Source organism: Mastomys coucha, unplaced genomic scaffold (genome assembly GCF_008632895.1).
Source record: "Mastomys coucha isolate ucsf_1 unplaced genomic scaffold, UCSF_Mcou_1 pScaffold21, whole genome shotgun sequence".
Lineage (NCBI taxonomy): Eukaryota > Metazoa > Chordata > Mammalia > Rodentia > Muridae > Mastomys > Mastomys coucha.
The window spans coordinates 36,941,875-36,967,559 of NW_022196904.1; the positions used below are offsets into that span (position 1 = coordinate 36,941,875).

The window sequence follows — 25,685 nt, forward strand, 5'->3', positions numbered from 1 at the left end:
TTGGATTCTTATTGCCTCTTATCCTTTATCAGGATTTTATCCCCGATATTATGGATGTGACTGGAGTAAACAAGTGTGCGTAGCAGGTGTTAAATCCTCTGGAGCTGGAATTGCCCCAAGTGGGAGCTGGGAACAGAACCCTAGCCCTCTGGAAGAGCAGCAAGTGCCCTTACCTGCCGAGCCAACCCTCCAGCCCTATTTCAGTTATTTTTTAAAGTTTTATTTATTATTATAAATGAGTACACAGAAGAGGGTGTCAGACTTCATTATGGGTGGTTGTGAGCCACCATGTGGCTGCTGCGATTTGAACTCGCAACCTTCAGAAGAGCAGTCGTGCTCTTACCTGCTGAGCCATCTCAACAGCCCTATTTCAGTTTTTTTAAAACAGAGTCTCTCTATATAACCCAGGCTGACCTCAAACCTTCAATCCTTCTGCCTTCTTCCTGATAGATTACTAATATCACTCCACTTAGCTCTTAAAACAATTTGGGAGGGAAGGAAGGGTTGAGATAAGGCTTCTCTGTGTACAAACCTGACCAGGCTGGTCTTGAATTCACAGAAATTGACTTACCTCTGTTCCCCAAGTCCTGGGATTAAAGACATGCATACTATACCAGGCTACAATTTAAAATTTTACCTATTTATCATTTATTTGGAATACTAGAGATGAAGCCTAAGACCTTGCAAATGCTAAACAATACTATAATCACATCATGAACCCCTTGCTGGGAATCAGGTGCTTGACCATAGAGCCACATAGATATTCAGCTTCCTGGTGTTCTCTTATTAACACCATTAGCTATCCAGATAACCAGGAACAATATTTCCCAACTCAAAAGCCGTCATTTATGCCTTTCATAGTCTGTTTGCCGTATGAAGCAATAGTCTAAGGTCCCAGTGATTAGGATTGGGCATCTTGATATCTTCTGCTCCCACATTGTAGACCCAGAAGTAGGAGCAAGGATCCCAATGGTTGCCGGGCAGTGGTGACGCATGCCTTTAGTCCCAGCACTTGGGAGGCAGAGGCAGGCCGATCTCTCTGAATTCGAGGCCAGCCTGGTCTACAGAGTGAGTTCCAGGACAGCCAGGGATACACAGAGAAACCCTGTCTTGAAAAAAACCAAACCAAACCAAACAAACAAACAAAAAGGATCCCAATGGTCTTAGTGTTCTGTTACTATCAGGAGACACCATGACCACGACAACTCTTACACAGCAAACATGTCCTTGGGGCTGGCTTACAGTGTCAGAGATTTAGTGCCTAATCATCATGGTGGGAAACATGGCAGTGTGCAGGCAGACATGGTGCTGTTCAGAGAGGTAGCCAAGAGTACTACATCTGGATCCACAGGCAGCAGGAAGAGACAGTGAGCCACTAGGTCTGGCTTGAGCTTCTGAGGCCCCAGAGAGCACACACACACATACACACACGCACACATGCACACACACACACCCTGTGACATGCTTCCTCCAGCGAGGCCACACTCACTCCAACGAGGCCACATCTCCAAAAACGCCATTCGCTCCCTGTGAGTCTATGGGAGCCATTTTCATTCAGACCTATATATCAGTTACCAGCCACGCATGAGTGTAACAGGAAGGTAGAAGGGCGCGTGCCGGGCAGAATAAGAGCCCACTTTTGAGAAGAAGAGCATCAGGGCAAATGGTAACATGGCTTCAGTCCAGTGAAGTGTTTTAATGTCATTGATCCCCTCTCCCCCTGATGACTATAGGGAATTCCCTAGAGTGGGGTTTGACACACAGCACCTTCATTCAAATGGTGGCAGGTAAAGAGCAGGGGATGGAGAGATGGGTCTGAAGATAAGAACTTTGGCTCCTGGCTGGGCAGTGGTGGGCATGCCTTTAATCCCAGCACTTGGGAGGCAGAGGCAGGTGGATTTCTGAGTTCAAGGCCGGCCTGGTCTACAGAGTGAGTTCCAGGACAGCCATGGCTATACAGAGAAACCCTGTCTTGAAAAAACCAAAAACAAACAAACAAACAAACAAAACAAAAAACAAACCAAAACAAAAACAGCTCCTAGGGTTGGAGAGATGGCTCAGAAGTTAAGAGCAGTGGCTACTCTTTTGGAGGTCCTGAGTCCAATTCCCAGCAACCATGTAGTGGCTCTTAACCCTTATGAGATTTGGCGCCCTCTTCTGGCCTGCAGGCATAATAAGTAAATCTTTGGAGGACAAAACCAAACCAAACCAATGGTTATTGGCTTTTCCAGAGGATCAATTTCCAGCACCCACATGGCAACTCACATGTTACAACTCACAGGCAAGTTACCTGTCTGTAACTCCAGCTCCAGGGATCCAACACAGAAATAAATGCACGCAGAACACCCATCAATGCTTTTTTTTTTTTTTTTTAAAAGACACACAGGGAAGGAACAAGCCCTGAGATACAGCCCACCACTCTTCAGGCTGAAACCAGAGGACGGCATACTCAAAACCCACCTGGGCTTAGTTCAAAATCATCCCGGCAACTTAGCAAAACCTTGTCTTAATATAAAAATGAGAACCAAAAAGAGATCTGGAGAAGTAGCTAGACACTAAGGTTCTCCTTTGGTCAGGTAGTCACTGAATGTCTTTTTCCATCACTGTTCATGTTATTAATTGAAGACTGGCTGTCCAGTAAGTCCAGAAATCCTCCTATTGGGGTCTCCATAACCAGACTTTTTAAAGACGTGATCTCACCAGCCAGGCCTACACAGAGAAACCCTTTCTCAAAAACAAAAACAAAAACAACAAAACAAAAAGACAAGATCTCACTATGTAGCTCTGACTGGCCTGGAAATTTATGTGTAGACCAGGCTGGCCTCAAACCCACAGATTGGCTTGACCCTGCCTCCCGAGTGACCCTGCCTCCCGAGTATTGGGATTAAAGGCATGTGGCACCACACATGGCCTCATAACTAACTTTGGGGAATGGGAGGGTGGGGAGAGCAGAGGCAGGAGGATCTCAGTAAGTCCCAGGGCTGGAGAGATGGCTCGGTGAATAAGAGCACCTACTGCTCTTCCGAAGGTCCTGAGTTCAAGTCCCAGCAACCACATGGCAGCTCACAACCATCCGTAATGAGATCTGACGTCCTCTCCTGGTGCATATGAAGACAGCTACTTATACATACTTACATATAATAATAAATAAAATTAAAAAAAAAAAGCCCCAGAAAGATATAAAGCTGGGAAGGGAAAGGCCAGATTTAGCCAGGAGACCTCTTGATATCGGTCTCCATCCGGCCAGCAGAGGGCGCGCAGAATCCCTTTCCCCGAAAGTGACTGGCTATCAATGCCCTTTACTAACACCCTACCCCTTAAGATGGGACTATTTTTTACCTAGTGTCATTAGACACCGGTGGCTGGAAGGCCATCTTCTGTCTGTCCTTCGGCTCCCGACAGTGACCCTGCGCATCTCCCAGGCCGACTCTAGACCCTTCCAGGCAAGTCCCGCCTCCTTTGGCGCCATTCTTGGCTTCAGTCCAGGCTTTATTAATCTCAAAACACATACAGAAATTCTAGGTTCAAACTCCGGGACTCTTAGTGGCCAGGGATCCGGCGCACACAGGCAACAGTTCACAGTTGAAAAAGAGGCTCCAAGAATTCCGCAAGCACCAGGGCTGCCACAGAGCTGCTTAGGAGTGTTTATTAGAGACGCAGAGGAATAAACTCATGATGCCAGACACACAACAAGATGTTCGTTCATTAAAAGACACTAGGAGAGAAAGAAAGCCAGCAACAAATCCAGATGTGGTGGTACACATCTGTCATCCCAGCAGTCGGGAGGCAGAAGCAAGAGTACTGCAATATTAAGCTAGTCTGGGATACCTACCCAAACCCAGTGCCAGTAGAAAAATAAAATAATAAAAGGTAGAGAGATACAGAGGCTCCCAGCAGAGACACAGAAGTGGACGACAACTAGTTAAGCGGATTCATCCCCCAAGGAGGACGGACTAGAGACAGAGAGATGGGAAATGGAAGAGGGAAGCAGACACTGCAGATACTTGGTGGCTCGTGACTGTCACCCCGACAACCCGAAGGACGAGGCAGAGGATTGCCACAAGTTCGCGGTCAGCTTAAAGGACAGGCTGAGAAGACTATCTAAATAACAAACAAATAAATAAATAGCCATGATGCCATACGCCTGCAATCCCAGCATTTGGGAGGTGGAGGCAGGAGGATCATACGTTCAAGGTCATTTCAGCTACCCGGAGTTCTAGGCCACTTTGGGCTACATAAGACCTCATGGCATGAAAAACCAAAAGCCAAACAAAATAGATGACTACAAGGGAAAGCGCAAGAGACCCACGGAAAAGTGCCCGAGGGGCAGTGGGGAAAGGCAGGTGTGGGGACGGCAGAGGGCGCCCCGCGCCCCGCGGGGTAACGCCGCCCCCTCCCCCGCGCCCTGGCCGGACTTTCCATGCTATTTTTACGCGCGGACACCGGACACCCGGCTGGGGTGGCTGCGGCGTCGGGGCCACACGTCCGTTCACCGGTCGCCCGGGTTGTGCGCGCCATGGAGCCACGGTGCCCGCCGCCCTGCGGCTGTTGCGAGCGGCTGGTGCTCAATGTGGCCGGGTTGCGCTTCGAGACCCGCGCGCGCACGCTCGGCCGCTTCCCGGACACGCTGCTGGGGGACCCGGTGCGCCGCAGCCGCTTCTACGACGGCGCACGCCGCGAGTATTTCTTCGACCGACACCGGCCCAGCTTTGATGCGGTGCTCTACTACTACCAGTCGGGTGGCCGTCTGAGACGGCCGGCGCACGTGCCCCTCGACGTCTTCCTGGAGGAGGTGTCCTTCTACGGGCTGGGCGCGGCGGCGCTGGCGCGGCTGCGGGAGGACGAGGGCTGCGCGGTGCCGCCCGAGCGGCCGCTGCCCCGCCGCGCCTTTGCGCGCCAGCTCTGGCTGCTCTTCGAATTCCCCGAGAGCTCGCAGGCGGCGCGCGTGCTCGCCGTGGTCTCCGTGCTCGTCATCCTGGTCTCCATCGTGGTCTTTTGCCTCGAGACGCTGCCAGACTTCCGCGACGACCGCGATGACCCGGGGCTCGCGCCGGTAGCCGCTGCTACTGGCCCGGTGAGGGGCGGGGATTTGGGGAGGGCCAGGGCGGGGCCTTGGAAGATCTGGCCAGTGAGAAGGTGTGGCAAGGGGCAGGAGGATGAAAGCACTTCAAAAACAAAAACAAAGATATAAGCTGGGTATGGTGCTCCCTTCATACATGAATCCCAGCAAAGAGATCGAGACAGGACGACTGCCACGGGTTGAAGGCCAGTCTGGGTTACTGTATGAGAGCGTCTGCCTGGAAACAGCCAGTGACTGAGGACTTGCCTCAGAGGTAGACAACCTGCCCAGAATTCCCCAGCGAGGGACTGGTGCCTGGCTCAGTGGTAGATCATCTGCATTGAATCACAAAGTGTCCTGGGGGTTATGTGGCTCAATGGTAGAACTCCTACCTACCACTCTACAGTGAGGAACCTGGAGAGATGGCTAAGCAATAAAGATTCTGCTCTCCCAGAGGACCTAGGTTCAATTCCCACACCCACACCCACACGATGGTTCACAACCATCTGTATATAACTCCAGTTCCAGAGTATCCAATGCCCTCTTCTGGCCACCTTGAACACCAAGGCACACACATGGTGCACTGATAAATATAAATATAGATACAGGTATAGATATAGATGCAGCAAACCACCCATTCACATAAAATAAATACTTTTTTTAAAAGACAAAGAAGAATCCCCCAGTGAGGGATGTGGTTCAGTGATAGAGCCCTTGCCTAGAATCCCTCGGTGAGGGGCTTGGGACATGGATCAATAGAGAGCAACTTAACAAGCATATGCAAGGTCCTGGGTTCCGTCCCTAGCCATGCGAAATGAACGTGTGAGGCTAAAGACACTGACAGATAGACTGCAGTGTCCGAGCATCTGGCAGAGAAATAGGAAAGATGGATGGTCAAGGCAGGGCTAAGCGCCAGGAAACTGAAGCATGGTAGGTTGACTGAGAGCAGAGGAAGAAGCAGGAATTTGCACAGAAATAGGCTGGGGCGTGGAGCTGAGGGCCATAGAGCAAAAAATTTAACCATTCTGAACCGTTATCTACTGTCTGGGCTGGGCTGAAGGCAGCAGGAGAGAGTAGGCATGAGGAAGGCAGAGCCAGGCCAAGACCTGCCCTTGAAGAATCAACACTGAGGCAAGACACCAGAAGGAAAAAGCTTCTCACCAATCAACCATGAGATCAGGGGTCCACTCCAGCAAAAGGGCGGGACTGTATTTTGGTTATGTCTTTTTAAAACTATACACATGTACAAAGATAAACACAGTTGACTTATGTAGCCCAACGTGGTCTGGAACTTGCTATGTAGACTGCTATATAGACCAATATTAGACTTAAACTCAGAGATCCAGTTGTTTCTGCCTTCTGAGTGCTGGGGTTGAAGGTGTCTACGAGAATTGGGTTTTAATCTTTGATGTATTGTAGTACAACCCAAGACATTAGGCAAACGCTCCATCACCGATCCAAGCCTGCAGACCCTCACTGGGTGATGCCAGACAGGAGCTGAACCATTGAACTACACCACTACACCTCCCCGGGCGAATCTAGTTAGGAACTGCTATCACTGAGTCACACCCCGAGTCCCCTCTCTGAGACATTCAGAACAGGCCTTCTCCACCATCGAGCCACACCCTGAGCCCCTCACAGAGAGAGGGGTTCTAAATAGGACCTGTGCCAATGAACTCCATCCCCTACTTTCTTTTCACTTTGTATTTTGAGATGGTCTCACTAGTTGTCCAGATCTGCCTTGAAATTACTTGTCCTAGCCAGGCAGTGGTGACACTGACACATGCCTTTAATCCTAGCACTTGGGAGGCAGAGGCAGGTGGATTTCTGAGTTCAAGGCCAGCCTGGTCTACAGAGTGGATTCTAGGACAGCTAGGGCTACACAGAGAAACCCTGTCTCGGAAAACAAAAACAAAAACAAAATTACTTGTCCTACCTCAGGCTCCTAAGTGTGGAATGACAGGCTTGTGTCACAAGGCCCAGGAGACACCACCTTTTCTGCCCATAAGTCTGAAGAACAGATATTCAGCTATCCAAGGCAGCCATTGGGGTCTTGAGTTATGTAGGACAGTGAGGAACACTGGTACTGCTATTTTCATATTGAAACAGTGACTAGAGGTGCTGGCCTGGCTCCCTGACCCCTTTCTGTCCCTTCTGCAGTTCCTCGCCCGGCTGAATGGCTCCAGTCCCATGCCAGGAGCTCCTCCTCGACAGCCCTTCAACGATCCATTCTTTGTGGTGGAGACCCTGTGTATTTGCTGGTTCTCCTTTGAGCTGCTGGTGCGTCTGGTGGCCTGCCCAAGCAAAGCTGTATTTTTCAAGAATGTGATGAACCTTATTGACTTCGTGGCCATCCTGCCTTACTTCGTGGCCCTGGGCACGGAGTTAGCCCGGCAGCGAGGTGTGGGCCAGCCAGCTATGTCTCTGGCCATCCTAAGGGTCATCCGATTGGTGCGTGTTTTCCGCATCTTCAAGCTATCCAGGCATTCGAAGGGCCTACAGATCTTGGGTCAGACACTGCGGGCGTCTATGCGTGAGCTAGGTCTCCTCATCTTCTTCCTCTTCATTGGCGTGGTCCTCTTTTCCAGCGCAGTCTACTTTGCTGAAGTGGACCGGGTGGACACCCATTTCACCAGCATCCCGGAGTCCTTTTGGTGGGCAGTGGTCACCATGACCACAGTTGGCTATGGAGACATGGCACCAGTCACTGTGGGTGGGAAGATTGTGGGCTCTCTGTGTGCTATTGCGGGCGTGCTCACCATCTCTCTGCCTGTGCCTGTCATTGTCTCTAACTTTAGCTACTTTTACCACCGGGAGACAGAGGGCGAAGAGGCAGGGATGTACAGCCATGTGGACACACAGCCCTGCGGTACCCTGGAGGGCAAGGCTAATGGGGGGCTGGTGGACTCTGAGGTGCCTGAACTCCTCCCACCACTCTGGCCCCCTACTGGGAAACACATGGTGACCGAGGTGTGAGGGACATCTGAGGTCTCCAGGAAGCAGTGGGGTGGGAGGGAAGAGGGAAGGCAGGGTCAGGTGCTGGGTTAAGGACTGAGGTGGCAATGAAAGGGTACAGAGTCTGAATCTGAAGGCATGTCACATGGGAGCTCCTAGGGGGACCTCGTGTGACATGAATGACCAGGATTGGGGTTGTGTCCAGGGCTTCCCCCATTGGTTGTGCAATGTTGCAGAGCTGTGCAGATCTCCAGGGGCCCTATGGGTAGCACTGTAAGAGACTTGGTCATATATTGTGAGTTTCCTAGGTGTATGTGGGGGTCCCACTGGGGGCAAGTGTGGCTCAAGTGTATGATAAGTAGTTATGGGGCTTTGTGTCCTCTAGGGCCAAGTTGGCTCCTGTAGGTCTCCGGAGCACTGTTAAGACTCATACACAGAGGTCATATGGAGATACATAAAAGATTGTATGGATTCATGTTTCTTCTAGAACTCAAATTATTTTAGATTCTGTGAGCTCTGGAGTCTTGAGCAGACATAATGAGATCACTCTGGGTCCTGATAGAAAAAAGGGTTAAGGGGTTAAGGGTATAAAAGATAGACAGAGGCAGAGACTCAGAGAAAGGGACAGAGACCCCCCCCACACACACACACACTCCAAGCCACAATTCTCTGTGTTGGAACCATTTTAGGGCTGGAACCATTTTAAGGCCATGCAAAGCTGAGATGTGTGACCACATGAGTCTCCTAACAGTTGAGTCTGATGACTTCTTCGGTCTCGTGGGACCATGCTTGTGTCACTGTGAGTCCTGTGGGAATGTTGGTTGAATTTGTCTGTATGTGAGGGCCATAGGGCTGTGGGGTCATTTTAAACAGTAGATCAGGGTCACAGCACAGATAGAACTAACTACAATGGGCATGTGGATGTGTGTGGCCTACTGAACAAGCTTGCTGAGGGCTATGCACTGTAGAGCTGGTAGTCTCTGTCTCCCCAGGTCCCCCTGCCCCAAGCACCTGGAAAGACTGTGGGACTGTAGTCTGCTTACCCTGCTCAGGTGGGACCCATTTCTATGTCATCCCGTGCCTGAGTACAGAGATTCAGAAGCTGGAGCCACAAGGAAAGAAAACGCAGTAGGGGAAGAGCAGGTACTTGGAAAAGATGTGGCAGGAGATGGAGGTCTAGAAGAAGAGAGAAAGATTGGGGGAAGAAACAGGGGAGAAGGGGAGAGAGAAAGAGGGAAGGGAAAGAGGAAGAGACAGAGTGGAGAAAGAAATCAATAATGAGGACGGACACCCAGTGATGGATGTCAGACATGCAGAAAGAAGGAGAGATGGGGGGCGCAGGACCTGGAGCCCAAGGGTCATCCCCTCTGTTCTCTGAGTCATAACAGACTCTAAGCCGTGGCGTCAGCATCCCTCACAGCCAAGGAAGGTCACCACACTCCTGGAGGTGCTCTGTGTTTCCTAGGACAGAAACCCAAGGCTGGAGAGTGCTGTGGCTTCCCCCAAGGTTACCCAGCACGTCATAGGACCAGAGCTGGTGGCAGGTGGCCTGCCTGTGACACCCCCACAACTTCTGGTGTGCAGGTATTGCCCAAGGTCACTGGTCCTGTGTCTTTTGTTTTTATCCCTTGAAACGGGGTCCCTCTATGTAGTATTGGCTGTCCTGGAACTCACTACATAGACCAGGCTGGCCTTGAATTCGCAGAACTTCTCCTGTCTCTGCCTCCCAAGTGCTGGGACTAAAGCTGTGGTGGGTCACCACATCTGGCAAGACTCTGCCTCTACTAGAGGAGGAAGCTGATGTTGGAGGGAACAGCATCACCCTAAACTCCAGGAGAACATTTTTGGAGTCTTCTGGGACTGAGAGACATTTTGGGGAGCAGGAGAAGTTACAATCACTAACGAGAGTTCAAGGTATTTGACTGGCATCAACTTATTAAAGCCTGTTCACCGGTGCCTACTGTTGAGTTATTTTTCATAACGATATCACCTGCTTTAGTCATATGAACTCTTGCTTAAGACCTGAGGGTGAAACATCTTAGAGGGGCTGCCAGGAGGATTTGTTTCCTCTGAGCCATCCAAGCCATAAGCCATCAGGGAAAGGATTCGAGGGGAGCCGCCTTCACCACCACCCATATTGCCATACAAGAGAGAGGAAGGAGGGACAATGGCAAGCGTGTGATGGTGACAGACATAACAGCATCTCAGGGTGGGCACTTCACTCCAACAGACTCACTATCACAGAAATGGAGATGGATCTGCACAGGGACCAAAACACAGACTCTATCACAGACTACAGGGAAGAGATGCTGGGAGCAGAGGGGGAAGCGTGCCCTGGAGAGAAGACAGATGCCAGACAGACGGGAAAGCAGAGCTCAGAGAGCAGAGAGACCTGGAGAGGGGAGGAGGGAGGGAGACAGGGAGAGAAGCAGAGAGGCAGAGAGACAGAGAAAGACACAGAGACAAAGATACAGAAAGAGAGACAGAGAAACAGAGAGATAGAGAAAAAGAGGGAGAGACAGAGATCAAGACAAGAGACAGAATTTCCCTCTCTTTATGATTTCTCCCTTGATGCCCAGAGACTGGACTTGGAGTTCCTTGGTAGGAATGGGCCGTGTCAGGAAAGAATGAAAGGTCAGAGAGGTGACCCAAATGGGCACCCAGACTAGGAAGTGTCCCATCCCACCTCCAGTAAACAACCTGAGTGGGATCTGAGTCACCCCAGCTGGGACAGCACCTTGAGGGGAACACCCTAATCCGGGGACACCCTTCCTGCCACTTTGCCATGCTATATTTAGGTTGGGGGGATGGGTGCTGGGTGACCCCCCCAAAGGCAAGTGTCAGCTTTCCTCCTAAATATAGCTCAGGGGTAGGGGAACTAGTGTCCAGAGTGGGGGCATGGCAGAGCCAAGGGCCCTGACACCCAAGGGCCGGCCTGTCTGCTGCAGAGGCACCCTGCTTGAGGTCTCTCCAGCATCCTGCCTTTCTTTCTGAGGTCCACTCCCTGGAGTGTTTTCCTCCCTCTAGGGCTCTGTCTCTCTGGCTGGGTTTTTGTCCCCGTGTCTTATGGTCACTGAGCAGGTCACAGTTCTGAAGCCCATCATGGTCTACTCACTGTAATTACCTTAAAGTTTTCTTATCCACCCCAAGACTTCCTGGTCCCCAGCCAAGAAATTCCAGGATAGAAGACTATGTGGGGGAGCCCGGACAGTCACTGTCTCCAGGCATTGAACCTTATCACTGCACAAGCCCAGCTGGCTAATGTCTGGCTGGGAGACCCAGGAAGGGAGACAGGAGCGGAGGGTGGGAACCTGCACTAGACACCGTAGCAATCCCAGGCCTGAATCCGGGTCTGAAGGGAAGGGCTGGGGTTCTGAACACTGGGTCTAAGGGAGGAGGACGGGGGGTCTGGACCCGAGTCTGAAGGAGGAGGGCTGGAGCCTGGACCCCTGGGTCTGAGGAAGGAGGGGCGGGGTGTGGACCCCAGTGTCTGATGGAGGAGGGTTACAGTCTAGACTTCTGAGCTAAAGTGGCCGAGGCCGGGCTTCCAAGGTGCCGGCCCGCGCGTGCTAGGCGGGATCCGCCGCCCCTCCTCCGCCGTCGGGCGCCGCCCCGCCTCCTCCCAGACCCAGGCCCTCCCAAGCGCAAACGGCGAGCAGCCGGCGAGCAGCGGGCGTCCGAGCTGCCTGCGAGCCGGAGGAGGAGCCGCAGCTGCGCCAGGGGCAGACGGGGAGCAGAGAAGGGCGCCCCAGGTAAGAGCTCCGCGCCTCCTCTGGCAGATTACACGGTCCGGGTCGCCCGGCCCCCGGGTAGGGAGGGACGGGGGCGGGGCCGACAGGGGCGGGGTTTGGCGAAGGAAACTGAGGCAGGACGGAAGTCTTCCAGAGGTGGAGCGGATCCCCTCCAACCGACTCAGGAGCGAGGATCCCCAGCCCAATTTTCCTGGGTGTGGAAGCAGGGAATCTTCATTTATGAGCACCTTGGAGGAGGGACCGCAACCCTAAAATCTGTGGGTCTGAGGGAGGAGGCGTCTAGAGTCCAAGAAACTTAGTCTGCAGGAGGAGGCATCTTGGGAACCATGTCACCCTCGCTGAGGGAGGGTGGTTCAGGGGTCTTGGGCCCCTGGGTCTGAGGAAGGAGAAAGCTGTGGACCTGGACACAGTCTGAGGGAGGAGACAGCGGGCACCCACACTCCCTGTAGTGGTGTGGTAAACCTCTGCCACTGATCACACTCAACACTTCCCATTCCCCCACCTCGGAGCCTGGCCAGCCAGACACTCCAGGTATGCGCAGTCGGAGTCTTGGGCGGGCCCTGGCCTGTCCTGCGAGGAGCGAACATTCCAGGAAGCAGCCTCAGGGACCCAGAGCGTGGGCCGGCGGGGACCCGGGTGTCCAGGCCAGCCCCACCCCCGCTGCGTTTAGTGGAGGAACGGGAGGAGGGGATGTAATCTCTTCCAGTTGCCTCACCTGCCCCTCCTCTCTGCTGCCCCCCCATCTGCTTCCCATCCCTCCAGAGCTGTCACCTACGCAGGGAAGGGGGGGCCCCTCTGGAGGTGGGCGGGACCTCTACTCCAGGGTACCCTAGACTTTCAAAGACCCTGGAAAGGGTGTTTTTTTTTGTTGTTGTTGTTGTTTTTTTTGTTTGTTTTTTTATGGAGAGGTCACGCCCTTCCCCCATCTGCCTATATAACGGGCTTCCTTCCTCCCACAGGTGGTTGCCCCTCCCTCTCCTGAGATGTCAGGGAGGAGACTACCTGTATCCTACACAGGGGCCCCACACAGCCTGGGGGCCCCCAGTCCCAGAGTGAGGAGGTGGAGGTGCTGTTGACAGGTCTGGTATTCATTCACCTGCTGCTTTCCAGTCCTAGCCCTAGCTTTCCAGTCCTAGCTTCTAGAATGTTCTAGTCTCTCCATCTCCCTCCCAGCATCTCCCAGCAGCCAAGTCAGTCCCACACTCAGGGAAATCAAGACCATGAGAACGGCAGGATTCAAGGGCTCCTCCAGGTTATGGGAGCAGGAGGGCCCAGTGGCATTGTACAGTGTTCAGGTCTTACTCACACCATTTCCTGGCTGTGTGACCCAGTAGAAAGCATTTCTCCTTGTGTTTGACTGTACAGCCCTGGCTGGCATGGAACTCGTGCAAACGGGACAGGCCTCAAATTTGTGGCCATCTTCCTGCCTCTGCCTCTTGGTTGCTGAGGATACAGGTGTGCATCATCACTCCCAATTTTGCCTATTTACACTAACTGAATACTTATTTTTTAAAAAGATTATTTATTTTATATGAGTACACTGTAACTGTCTTCAGACACACCAGGAGAGGGCATCCGATCACATTGCAGATGGTTGTGAGCAACCATGTGGTTGCTGAGAATTGAATTCAGGACCTTTGGAAGAGCAATCAGTGCTCTCAACCACTGAGCCATCTCTCCAGCGCCTAAATACTTATTAACCTAAAAGTTACGCATTCCCCAGGTTCTAGAGCATAAGGTACCCCTAAGGTCCTCTCATAGTCTGCAGGGGCAGGAGGAGGGGTCCCTGACTTCTGTCACTAAGGCATCTTCCTTCTCTAACCACGGCCTCTTTCTTCATCTTCAGGTGTGCAAGCCATGCTCCCTCGCCACTCCTGCTCTCTCCTCCTTTTCCTTTTCCTTCTCCCCAGCGTCCCCATGGAGCCCCACCCCCCATCCTCCACCCTGCCCCCATTTCTGGCCCCTGAGTGGGACCTCTTGTCTCCCCGAGTGGCCCTGTCAAGGGGCGCCCCTGCCGGGCCCCCTCTCCTGTTCCTGCTGGAGGCCGGGGCCTATGGAGAGCCGGCAGGGGCCCCAGCCAACCGCAGCCGGCGCGGGGTGAGTGAGACGGCGCCCGCAAGCCGCAGGGGTGAGCTGGCAGTGTGCGACGCAGTGAGTGGCTGGGTGACCGACCGGCGGACAGCTGTGGACTTGCGTGGGCGCGAGGTGGAGGTGCTGGGCGAGGTGCCTGCGGCAGGTGGCAGTCCCCTGCGTCAGTACTTCTTCGAGACACGCTGCAAGGCCGAAAGCGCTGGGGAAGGTGGCCCAGGTGTGGGCGGAGGGGGTTGTCGCGGCGTGGATCGGAGGCACTGGCTCTCAGAATGCAAGGCTAAGCAGTCCTATGTCCGGGCGTTGACTGCAGACTCCCAGGGCCGCGTGGGCTGGCGCTGGATTCGGATCGACACAGCTTGCGTCTGTACGCTCCTCAGCCGAACAGGCCGGGCCTGAGGTCCAGGCTTGGGAACTGCCCAGGTTGAGGGGGAAAAAAAAAAAGCTGGAAGCTGAAAGGACCACAGGAGTGGCCCGGCTGCTCTACCGTGCCTTCTGACTAGGAACTGAAATAACCAAAGAATCAAATCTTAGTCCGTGTGGAATGTATGATGAAACCAAATGAGGTTTTAAGTGATGAATAGGAGTTCTCCCAGAGGAACTTGAGATTAATAATAATAGCCAATGTTTACTATCTACTGTTTATCAGACCTACTATATAACTCTGGCAACCATTTTAACATCAGAGGACCCTGGCTCATCCTGGCAAGAGGGATGAGGAAAGAACGCGTGAAAAAGGGACGTATGAGCCCAGGCTAGGCCTCAGTCAGTAGGCTGTTTCTGGTTGCCTAGCACGCACACAGACTTGGGCTCTATCCTGAGCACCATATCATAAACCATGTATGGTGGTACTCACCTGCAAGTAAAAGCAGGTAGATGAGGAAGGAGTTCATGGCCATCCTTAGCTACATAGGGAGTTTGAAACCAGCCTTGTCTATATGAGAATATTTCTTTCTTTCTTTTCTTTTTTTTCGTTTTTCTTTTCTTTTCTTTTCTTTTTTTTTTTTCGAGACAGGGTTTCTCTGTGTATCCCTGGCTGTCCTGGAACTCACTCTGTAGACCAGACTGGCCTCGAACTCAGAAATCCGCCTGCCTCTGCCTCCCAAGTGCTGGGATTAAAGGCGTGTGCCACCACGCCTGGCGAGAATATTTCTTAAAAAATAAAATAAAAGGCCTGGGACCTGGTGTTGTGATATGTACCCATAATCCTAGTACTTGAGAGGCTGCAAACAGAAGATTGTCTGGAGGTCCGGGGCAGCCTGGGCTACTTAAACTGTTCTGTCTGGGACAAGGGCAAATGGGTCAGGTGGGAAAACAATGGAAGCAACTGGCCCCAAAACCTTGAGGATGGGATAGGGAAAGGCAGTGAATTCCCGGGGGAAGCCTAGGCTTACTGGAGAAGTCTGACCTGGCCAAGGCACACAAGCATGGCATAGGAATACAACATCCTGCTTTGAGTAGTGAGCCCAACGGCCCAGAGAGCACTAGCCAGCATGGATACCTCACATCCAGAAGCCCTAGTCTCTTTTGTTCAGCTCTGATTTGGAGACAGAGTCTCCTCATGCAGCTCATTGGAGAGCAGACCTTGAACTTTTTTTTTTTTTTCTAAGACAGGGTTTCTCTGTGTATCCCTGGCTATCCTGGAACCCACTCTGTAGACCAGGCTGGCCTCGAACTCAGAGATCTGCCTGTCTTCGCCTCCCTAATGCTGGCATTAAAGACATACATCACCACCGTGTGGCTTGGCCTTGAGTTTATCTTCTGCTTCTGCCTCCCCAATGCTGGCATTAAAATGTATGCAGTGCTTCCTGTATGCTAGGCAGGCAGTCCATCATCTGAACCACAACCCTACCATCACCATCTTTTTAATGCTTTGGGACACATTCTCACAAAGCTCAAGCTGGCCTAAAACTGGAATGTTGCCGAGGATGACCTTAATCTTTTCTCTTTTTAAAAAATGTCTTTAATTTTATGCGTATCGAGTGTTTTGCCTGCATGTATGGATATCTTCATGCATGGGTGTCTGCAGCAGCCACAAAAATATTGAATCCCCTTGGGCCTGGAGTTGAAGATGGTTGTGAGGCACCAGGTGGGTGCTGAGAACTGCTGATCCATTTTCTCCAGCCCCGACCTTAATCTCTTGAGTGCAGGGATCACAGGTGTATGCAATCACACCTGGGAGACATGGTCTCTCTCTAGAGTAGATCAGGCTAGACACATAACTCTTCAGCATCAGCCTCCCTAGTGTTGGAGAAACAGGTCTATGCCACCCCAGGAGGGTGTATAAAGACCAGCTTCTCCCACCCTGTGTGAACCTGGACCGCTTGCCAGGCAGAATCCACCCCTGATGCTCTGAGGGTGGCCCTATTCCCACCCTCTAACCACCTCCCACTCTCTCTGACTTCCCATCTCTTTTTCTGTGAGTGAGGAGCCCTTGCCTCCCCCACCCAGTTTTTCTAAGTGTTTCCTGGTGTATTTCTTTCCCTCAGTCTCCCCAGCCCCCCATACCCAGGTGGAAGTTTTCAACCAAATGAAAGGCAGGCTGTACTGGGGACGCTCAGCCTTCATGGAAAAGAGCTGTCTGGAATCTGTTACCCCGAGGTGGGCAGGCCTGGCAACCCAAGAGCCAGGGGCCCTATGGGAAAGGGGCGGTTAGTTCCTCTCCTGGAGTCAGCCTGTCTCTGTGTCTGCTGTGTTCTCTCCCCTGACCTCCTGTCTCCTTTCTCCTCCTCTGTTGGGAGTCTCCACCCTTTCCTACTTTTCTGTTTCCTTTCGGGTCTTTCGATCCTCCTCTCTAAAAGTCCTAGTTGGGGTTCCCCTAACTCTCCACACGCCATTGGCTGGGTCCAGAGTGGGCAGGTTCTGTTACCAGGGGCGACGGCCACAACAAGCCGGTTTCTTAGCTTCCCAGAGAGGGTGAGGACATGGCAGGTCGGACCCTAGCTCTGCGATATGGGCCCCCTTGGTCCCCCATTTCTGAAACTGAGGTCCTTGGAACCTGGCCCAACTGGCATCTGACCAGCAGCGGGGTCGCCCACCACAGGATCCCACCGGTGTCCTTTCTTCCGCCTACTCTCCAGGTGAGAGGGTGGAGAGTGAGACGTAGGGAAAGGGGGCAGTTCACGAACTTGTGGGCCAGGAGGAAAGAGGACCAGGGTTAGGTTCCTGTCCTAAGGTGGAGGGGTCTGGGAGCCTGGTTATCAGGAGTTGGAGGAAGGAAAGGGGATGGTTTTTTTTGGGTCTTTTGGCTGATCTACAAGCCTTCTCAGTCTGTGGTCAAGGCGCCCCTGCCTGCAGTCTCGAAGCAGGAGCCACACATCTGGGCTTTCGACGAAGTCATCAGCAGATGGGAAACCACTTCAGGCTCAGCACACACACCCAAGCCACGTGGTGGCCCCTGTGCTCAGCCCAAGGCACCAGAGCATGAGGACCCCAGGCGGACACTTGGCATCAAGTCTTTGGCAGAAAAGGTAGGGTTCTGGGATCCAGCAATCTGGCGGAGGGAGTGTTGGACACTGGAGCCCCTGCTCCCTCACCTTGAATCTTCGGGCTTCTTCTTGTAGCTAAGAAGACACGAGGGACGGGGTGTCCCCCTGATCACAAAATACCAGGTCAGTGAGATGAAGGCACAGTACAAGGGCTTGCCAGATCTGGATCAGAGTGCCCCCCTCTTTGTGGAGCCCCAGTCCCTGGAGTTTATTGACCACCATCGCGGGGGACCTTCTCAGGTAGAGTGGGCTACACGGGCACTGAAGGAAGGAGCCTGGGCTGTCTAGAGGATTAGGGACCAGACTGAGCCTCTAGACTGAAGGAAGCTCGCATTCTATGGGGTAGGTAGAAGGTATTGGAGTGGGGATCAGGGTACTGAGTCTTGAACTGTGGGGAAGAGAGCTGGAAGGTTCGGAAGTTGCTTCTTGAGGCTGTGGGCTGCTGGTGCAGTGAACTAAGCTAGTTAGGTAGTTGCTCCCCAGAGCTGCACTACCATACTCTGAGACGTTTGGGTTAGCAGATGATAAGTTTACTCAGCAAGAAGCAGTCAGGTGGAATTGTCATCCAAGATGTACTTAATATCCAGAATCCGGGTAGCTGTTTTGACTAGGAGGGAAACTAGAAAGGGGTGTGGCTGCAGTTGTTGTTTGTGTTTGGATGGGGCTGGGCGGAGGGAGCGCATGCCTTTCATCCCAGTGCTTGGGAGGCAGAGGAGGGTGGATTTCTGAGTTCGAGGCCAGCCTGGTCTACAGAGTACCAGGACAGCCAGGACTACACAGAGAAACCTTGTCTCGAAAAACCAAAAAAAAAAAAAAAAAGTGGATGGGGTGCAGGGTTTGAGGCACTATGACTAGAGTGGGGGTGGGGAAGGGCTTTGAACACCGTACACAATCTTTCTTGTTCACTTCCTTTTCCAATGTTCCTCAGGCCCTCATCCCCTGGACGAGGAACCCCGAGATGGCTGGCCAACCCTTCACAGTGAACAAGATGGGCGTCCTAGATCGGCTCCAACCCTATCTGACCACTTCCGCACGTGACTTCACAAGGTGAGCCTGCGCCCAGCAGGTGCTGGTGAATAAGCCCTTCTTGGCCGTTCCAACTGTATACGCAGAAGCCGCAGAACTGACCCAAGCTGAACTCTTCCGCTCCTCAGAACCTCTTCCAAGGCAGCAACAAACCATTTCTAAGCCCTTTAGTCCCCTGGAATTCGAACTCTGCTGCTCTCGGACCTACTCACCTGCTGCCCCCCCCCACAGGCACTTGTCTGGATATCCCCACCAGAAACCAGTGATGGGCCAGAGCTGGCCGAAGAAGGCATCCCGCCGAAAGCTGGAAAGTTCACCGAGGGTGCGCCCAGCCTATGCGCGCCCGTCGCAACCGGTCGTGCCGTATCTGAGAACCCTATCTCTGACCCGGGAGTCCTACGGACCCTTGGCGCACCCACTCTGTGGGATGAACCGCTTTTGCCCAGTAGACGCACGCTGGGGCGGCCCCCATTGGAAGCCAGTGACCGGCCTCTACAGTGTACCCAAGGCCTACTGCACTGAGAATTCCCGCTACGGGAGTACCAGGGCGGAGCTGGTGTGAGCGTGCTAAGCCCACCCACCACGCAAACCTCGGCATCGGATTTGTGGGCGGGCCAACCCAGACACACCCCTTACTTCCAGAGGTTCCTCCTGGTGAAATTTACTGATCAAAAAGTTTTATAGCTGAAACCACACCTATTTTTGGACCCAATCCAGGCATCCTGATTAGGGGGCTTGGGAGAAGGGCGGAGCTCCACCTCTGGTTAGACTGAAAGCAAGTTTGGAGGTCCACTCGTCGGAATCTAACGCTGAAGCTGTGCCCTCCTATTTAGTTGTACCCAACCATCAAAGAAGGCCTGATTGAGGTTTACTCCAGCGTCCTGAGGGCGCAGCTAGCAGAGTCCTCCCCTTTACCCTGTTTCCCGTGCTTCCAATGTCAACTAAGCCGACACCTGGGTTGAGTGTGAGGCCAATTCACTGAGACACTGGAGCTGGTCCCTGGCTTTCCTGACCTTGTCTGTGTCTCGCCCCCAAAGAGATTAGTGTCTAGGTTACCCAAGCCTGTAGCCTCTGCTTAGTGGCCTTGCCACCCCCACAACCCGCAGGTATAAAGCCAGGTGCCCAAGGTAGGGAAGCCATCAAGAATGGAGAGGCTCCAGGTAAGATGGTAGGCCCAGGGTATTTCCCAATTTCACCAGACCCATAGATGCTCAGCCTTGGGACCTGGGGTTGGAGGGTGGATGGGCGGGGGTGCTCCTAGCTGGTGGACTTCAAGCAGGAGAGAAATAGATTTGATGGCCAGTGATGGATCTTGAAGGACAGTTTCTATTATTATACTGAGTGGGCCCAGAACCTGGGATGGAAAAACCAGGTCAGGAGTAGAGTGAGACACTGGCTATGTCCCAGGGGCTGCTGCTGTGGCTGCTGCTGAGCCCAAGTGTGGTGTGGGCCTCCAGGGGCCCCCTTCGGCCACTGTGCCGGCCTGTCAACGCTACCCTGGCTGCAGAGAATGAGTTCTGCCCAGTCTGCATCACCTTCACCACCAGCATCTGTGCCGGCTACTGTCCTAGCATGGTGAGCTGACTGAATGGGGAGGGACATCACTTCTGACCTAAAGTGCTGCTACCTCAGCTAGGCTCAGGACAGGTGGTGGCAGTGGGGTACAGGGAGATGGCTCCTGGGTGGGGAGATCATAGCCACTGGGGGGCATTCCGCCTAGAATGGGGGGCGGGACACTCAGATGAGGACTCTCTCCACTCTGCACTCAGGTTCGAGTACTGCCGACTGCTTTGCCTCCTGTGCCTCAGCCAGTGTGCACCTACCGTGAGCTGCGCTTCGCATCTGTCCGCCTCCCTGGCTGCCCACCCGGTGTAGACCCCATAGTCTCCTTTCCTGTGGCCCTCAGCTGCCGCTGTGGGCCCTGCCGTCTCAGTAGCTCTGACTGTGGGGGTCCCAGGACTCAACCAATGGCCTGTGACCTCCCCCACCTCCCCGGCCTCCTCCTCCTCTGAGGCCCACCCCTTAACTCCCCATTCTTCTGGAGCTAGCAGGTGTGCTAAGCATCCCTCCTAATAAAGGCTTTGCAACTGCACTCTGATGTCCTTCTACAGGCTCTGAGGACACTGCAGAGCTCCAGTTTTCAATAATTTTAATACAAAGTCACAGTGTTAGAACTAGTAGAAATGGGGTAGGAAGGACTGGGGTGCACAATCAGCTCAGGAGGTGTCCATTGTTTCGCCTTCTGTGGAGAGGGGAAGCCAGTGTGAGTGAGCTCCTGGGCACTCCCATGCAGCCCTCTCCCACAGTGTGACAGCCTGGGTGATACTCACTGAGCTCATTGAAGAGGAAGGCGTCCTGGTATTCCTTCATGTACTGTGTGGAGCGGGATTCATCCAGGAAGAGGGAGTATACTCGCTTAATGTCATCCACCTGCACCTCCGTGCCCTGAGAGCAGGCGGGACTCAGCACATGTCAGCAGCCCCCCCCCCCCCAACTTTTTCCTCTAAAATAAGCGGGCACCTGCTGTGGTTCTTAGTTCCCATAAAATATCCATGTACCATGGCCCATGGGCTACCCCAGGGGCCAGTCTCTTAGTCCTCCAGGCTCATTTGCTGGCTGACCTTTCGTTTCCGGCACACCAGGCTGGCTGCTGTGATGAGCTGGATGGCGTAGCGCAGGGAGGTCTCAAGCCCAATGCGGGTCAGCACTGTGTAGGCATCCTCGCTCATCTCCACGTCTTCCTCCTCACAACTGTGGGTGGGCGGGCAGGAGCAGCATATCACCCCACCCATCCCATAGTACACACGGACACTGGGGTCTCACCACCACAGATGAGGAGGCTAAAGAGCCCAGGCAACAGGGAGGACCTCCCACCCTACCACACCACCAGCGCCCACTGCTGGTCTTCCCCGGCTCAGAGGCCTGGGTGAATGCTCACCGGATGCGCAGAATCTGCTTGGTGTCCTTCTCACTGTAGGGCGATGTTGACACAATGAGCAAACGGTCCAGCAGGTCGATGGGGATGCCGTGGGGACTCTGGTAGCTGGTGCCTCGGATCCTGGGGGTCAAGGAAGCCACCATAGCCCACTTGGGACCTCATAGGGAGGAGTTTAGCCTTAAATGGGAATTCTGTTCTCCAGGGGTGGCTCAGGACAGCTGCCAGAATCTAACCTACCATTCACGTACTCTCAGGGACTGGGGAATTGGAGGTGAACATCAGCTAGCAAAGGGGTTCTGAGGGCTGCCTCCCCTCCAGCCATCAAATCCATGGCTTTGGGGGAGCTGCTCAGCTTTGCTGGCCTACTCTGTGGCGTGAGAGTAGTGGGGTGAAGTGCAGGTAAGGTAGCCAGACTAGGGCTGTCTGCCATCTGCCTTAACCACAACTACACCTAACTCCAGTTCCAGGGGACCTGGAAACTTCTTGTGGCATCTGTGGGTACCACATGCATGTGTACACACACAGAGACACACACATAAAAGTAAATCAGAGAAGGGGCTGGCGAGACGGTTGGAATACATACTGTCCTTACAGAGAACTCCGGGGAGATTCCCAGGACCCACACCTGGTAGCTCACAACTGCTTCTAAGTCTAGCTGCAGGGGATCTGCCATACTATTTTGGACTCTGCCCATACCTACATCCATGCTTGCATATATCACCTCCTCCACATTCGCATAGCAAAAAGATGTCACGCTAAAAACACATGAGACAGGGTGATGTGCTTGATGAAGCCCATGAGATACCATCAAAGGGAGTTTGGCTCCCCAAACTTAGGTTTGTGCACTCTCTTAATCTGGGGACTATCTAATAAAGGTCTCATATAGCCTAGGCTAGCCTAGAACTCAAACTCCTCCTATCACAGCTTACACAGTACTAGGGCTATGGTTGGTGCCAATATGCCCAGTGCCCACAGCATCTTTAGGTCAATACTGTCAACTGTGACGACTGAGTGGCAGGGTCTGAGTGACAGATTTGTCACAGCAGTTTGTGACATATCTAGTAGATAGTCCTGTGCTCAGTACCCTGGGTGCCTGGATCAACAGTTTTGAAGTCCAAGTTGAACAGATTTTGTATCTGTCTTGGATTGTGAGGACCACACTGGAAGCAAGCTCAGTGAGGAGCAGCACTCAGCATACAGTCCATTTACCTTGAGGCCACCATCAACCCCTGGCCTAGAATGCCCTTTCGGCAGAGACCTCTAAAGCTGCTCACCGGGTGATGCCGCGGTTGGTGGCCATGATGAGCACAGGCGCCATGTCACTCTCCAGGGCCCGGTTGAGGAAAGAGAAACTCTCAATGTCCAGCATGTGAACCTCGTCGATGAACAGCACCTGGAAGCCATTAGGGCCACAGGTCAAGTTCCCCTCCACCCAGTGCCTCAGGTCTGAACACACCCACCTGGGCTGTGGCCACTCACCCCAGGGATGATCTCTGCTTTGCCCTCCTCCCTCCACTCAGCCACCTTGGCATTGATCTGTTCTCGGACTTCTGACTTGATCTCCCCTGTGTCTCCTGCCAGAGATAGGGGATGTCAGAGTTAGAGGCTAAGTCCAGGACCGGGGTAGGCGAAGACAGAGAAAGGAATAATGGGGAGAAGGGTTCTACACTGCAGCAGCAGGGCCTGGACCCTCAAATGTCCCAGAAGGGACAGAGGCAGAGACCCGAGGGAGGACTTGAGGACAGTGCAGGGAAGGACACATTCAGATGGCGAACAGAAGGCAAGCAGCAGATCTGTTAAGAAAGTTAACAGTGCCAAGAAAAGGGCAGAAAAGCTGGGGGTAGCCTGTGCTGAGGAAGGGCGGCTAACCTGAGAAGAGGGCCAGGAAGCCCTGAGTACGGGAGTTGATGACGTCAATCTCATGGAGAGACACGGTGTGCACCACCTCCTTGCGTTTCTGCAGCTCTCCGTCTGGGCACTGCACAAACTTGGTCTACAGGGCCAAGGGCAGGTGTGAGGGCAGCCAGGGCACAGGTCCCCGCAGCCCCACACTGGAAATAATGCAGCATGCATCCGGACCCCATGATGTAACAGGAGATACAGAAACAGCCCAGGGCCGGGTAGGGGATGAGCCAAGCACCTGGGAGCCCATGGCATCGTAGTCTCGGGCGCGTGTGAAAGAGCGGCCCAGCTTGGAAATCTTGCCAGTGGCTTTGTCGATGGTGATCACATCCCTGAAGGAGCAACAGCAAAGTGTAAGAGGGCTCCACTCACCTCACCGCCCAGCCGCCTTTATGGTCCCGTGCCTCACCCGGCCTGGACCTTGTCCTTGGTCAGGGACTCGATCATCTTGGTACCCAGGTCATAGATGGTCTCCATTTCCGTGGTCTTGAGGGTCAGTTTGCCCACCTTGGATCCCTGCCGGCGACACACCAGCAAATGTTCAGAAGACTTCACCCCTTTGTGGCCACAGTTTCAAATGGGTGTGGCACAGGCAGCTGGTAGAAGGGATGGCATTGGGAGGTGGCTACTCAGGTGCCAGAACTTAAGCTGTACCCTCCTCACTCGTGTGCTGCCTGTCACCGTGAGCCCACAGAGGGTGGGGAGAGGTGTCAGATTTAACACAGCTCTTTCATAGCCAAATCAAAGACATTTTGGTTTTGATTTTTCTGTATTTCCAAGGCTAGAACCCTGAGTCCAGCACCAAGGCCCAGCCATATGTTTTCACATGGATTCTAGGCAGGCCAATCTCTACCACTGAGCTGAGCATCCTCACAAAGGCTCATATTATCCAGGGTGGATTTGAATCCCTGGGCTCAAGAGACCTCCTGCCTCTGGCTCCTGAGTATCTATCTGACCACAGTAGAGAAACAGCATTTTTGTTAATTACAAAATCAAAGCAGTAAATAAAAAGAGAACTGGGCTATCAAAATGGATAGAGCGCATGAAACCAATCCTAATGACCTTGGGACCCAAGCAGTAGAAGAACCTACGAACACAATTTGTCCTCTGACCTTTATACACCCTAAGTAAATGAAAAAACAAAACAAAAGGAAAAACATTTTATAAAAGGGTTGATTAAAAGCAAGCAAAGCCCACACATTCCCCTTGATACAGTCAGTCCTGGCTCTGGGAGTCAGATCTGGATCCTGTCACAAATGATTTTTCTCCTTTTAGTCCCAGAAGGAGTCAGGGTAAAAGGAGGGATTAAGGGGAAGCTGGGATTATCTGTACATATATATTTTAACATTTTATTCTTTTTAATTATAAGCACATATGTGGGTTTGTGCACCTGGGCACAGGTACTCACAAAAGGCAGAAGAGGGTACTGGATCCCTGAAAATGCAGTTACAGGTGGCAGGGAGCCACCTAATGTGGATGCTAGGAACTAACACTGGGTCCTCCTCAGAGTGGTATAGGTTCTTAACCACTGAGCCGCTAAAGAAAAATACACATAGACACACTCAACTACAACTTAAAGATAGCTCATGAGAAAAGCTTTACCCACAATATTCTTGTCATATTTAAAAAATCTAAAATTTAATTACTAATAGGTTGAACTAATTTAGAACTTTAATTATAATTAAAATTACTGGGTAGCATACCTATGCTAAACCCATTTCCATTAACAATGAAGAATAACCTGGTTGTGGCTGTAAATCCTACAATCTGAGCACTAAGAAGTAGGAGGCAGGGGGCTGGTGAGATGGCTCAGCGGGGAAGAGCACCGACTGCTCTTCGGAAGGTCATGAGTTCAAATCCCAGCAACCACATGGTGGCTCACAACCACCCGTAATGAGATCTGACACCCTCTTCTGGTGTGTCTGAAGACAGCTACAGTGTACTTACATATAATAAATAAATCTTAAAAAAAAAAAAAAAAAAGAAGTAGGAGGCAGAGGACCATCAGCCAGTATGGGCTGCCTATTTCAAAAAAGAAAAAAAAGACTGTCTCAAAACACAAAAAGATCAAGAGTGCTATCTCAGAACTCAGGACAGAGAAGGCAGCCTGGATGTGAGATCCAACTCAATCGAAATAGTGTCAGGGAAGGGGCTCAGCAGTGGTTGCCTGTCATGCACAGGACCCCTGGGGCCTTCTCTAGCATCACACAACCTGGGTGTGCTGAGGTCTAGCACTCACGAGGTGTGGCATCAGAAATTCAAAGCCATCCTTACTTATATAACAAGTTCAAAGCCAGTCTGTCTAGACTACATGAGACGCTGTATCCAAAATAAAGAAAAGAAAGGAAGGAAAGAAAGGAAGGAAAGAAGGAAGGAAGGAAGGAAATCCTGGTGAGAGGAATAGAGAGATGGCTCAGCAGAGAAGAGACCATGTTGTGCAAGCATGAGGACCTAAATTTGGATGACAGCGCCGGTGT

General features: G+C 52.6%; 5 protein-coding genes across 6 annotated transcripts in view; 4 read left to right on the top strand and 1 right to left on the bottom strand.

Annotated features, from left to right (window-relative positions):
- The first annotated feature begins 4,283 nt into the window (after positions 1 to 4,283).
- Positions 4,284 to 9,970, top strand: Kcna7 (potassium voltage-gated channel subfamily A member 7). Its single transcript, XM_031386600.1, has 2 exons — positions 4,284 to 5,074; positions 7,220 to 9,970. Exons 1-2 carry the CDS (start codon positions 4,421 to 4,423, stop codon positions 8,033 to 8,035), a joined length of 1,470 nt encoding a protein of 489 aa, XP_031242460.1. The 5' UTR covers positions 4,284 to 4,420; the 3' UTR covers positions 8,036 to 9,970.
- A 1,687-nt stretch (positions 9,971 to 11,657) lies between these two features.
- On the top strand, positions 11,658 to 14,847 carry Ntf4 (neurotrophin 4). 2 transcript variants are annotated; one of them, XM_031386603.1, is made up of 3 exons: positions 11,658 to 11,766; positions 12,726 to 12,845; positions 13,613 to 14,847. In XM_031386603.1, the coding sequence occupies exon 3, from the start codon at positions 13,624 to 13,626 to the stop codon at positions 14,251 to 14,253; it is 630 nt and encodes a 209-aa protein (XP_031242463.1). In that variant the 5' UTR covers positions 11,658 to 11,766; positions 12,726 to 12,845; positions 13,613 to 13,623; the 3' UTR covers positions 14,254 to 14,847. The 2 variants fall into 2 exon arrangements, with proteins under 2 accessions (XP_031242463.1, XP_031242465.1); XM_031386605.1 differs by lacking the exon at positions 11,658 to 11,766 and having other exon boundaries at positions 12,608 to 12,845.
- Positions 14,848 to 16,710: 1,863 nt separating this feature from the next.
- LOC116102197 lies at positions 16,711 to 19,058 on the top strand. Its single transcript, XM_031386602.1, has 5 exons — positions 16,711 to 16,934; positions 17,124 to 17,324; positions 17,418 to 17,582; positions 18,271 to 18,389; positions 18,600 to 19,058. Exons 1-5 carry the CDS (start codon positions 16,779 to 16,781, stop codon positions 18,928 to 18,930), a joined length of 972 nt encoding a protein of 323 aa, XP_031242462.1. The 5' UTR covers positions 16,711 to 16,778; the 3' UTR covers positions 18,931 to 19,058.
- A 138-nt stretch (positions 19,059 to 19,196) lies between these two features.
- On the top strand, positions 19,197 to 20,460 carry Lhb (luteinizing hormone subunit beta). Its single transcript, XM_031386606.1, has 3 exons — positions 19,197 to 19,528; positions 19,776 to 19,943; positions 20,138 to 20,460. The coding sequence occupies exons 1-3, from the start codon at positions 19,514 to 19,516 to the stop codon at positions 20,378 to 20,380; spliced, it is 426 nt and encodes a 141-aa protein (XP_031242466.1). The 5' UTR covers positions 19,197 to 19,513; the 3' UTR covers positions 20,381 to 20,460.
- A 40-nt stretch (positions 20,461 to 20,500) lies between these two features.
- Positions 20,501 to 25,685, bottom strand: part of Ruvbl2 (RuvB like AAA ATPase 2) — a 13,784-nt gene continuing 8,599 nt past the window's right edge. Inside the window, exons 7-15 of the mRNA XM_031386601.1 lie at positions 23,618 to 23,724; positions 23,447 to 23,540; positions 23,176 to 23,299; positions 22,786 to 22,880; positions 22,581 to 22,699; positions 21,307 to 21,426; positions 20,990 to 21,119; positions 20,699 to 20,813; positions 20,501 to 20,610 (exon numbers count right to left, since the gene is read on the bottom strand). Of these exons, the coding sequence (XP_031242461.1) occupies positions 20,585 to 20,610; positions 20,699 to 20,813; positions 20,990 to 21,119; positions 21,307 to 21,426; positions 22,581 to 22,699; positions 22,786 to 22,880; positions 23,176 to 23,299; positions 23,447 to 23,540; positions 23,618 to 23,724 (930 nt within the window). The 3' untranslated portion in view covers positions 20,501 to 20,584. The remainder of the gene's footprint in view (positions 20,611 to 20,698; positions 20,814 to 20,989; positions 21,120 to 21,306; positions 21,427 to 22,580; positions 22,700 to 22,785; positions 22,881 to 23,175; positions 23,300 to 23,446; positions 23,541 to 23,617; positions 23,725 to 25,685) is intronic.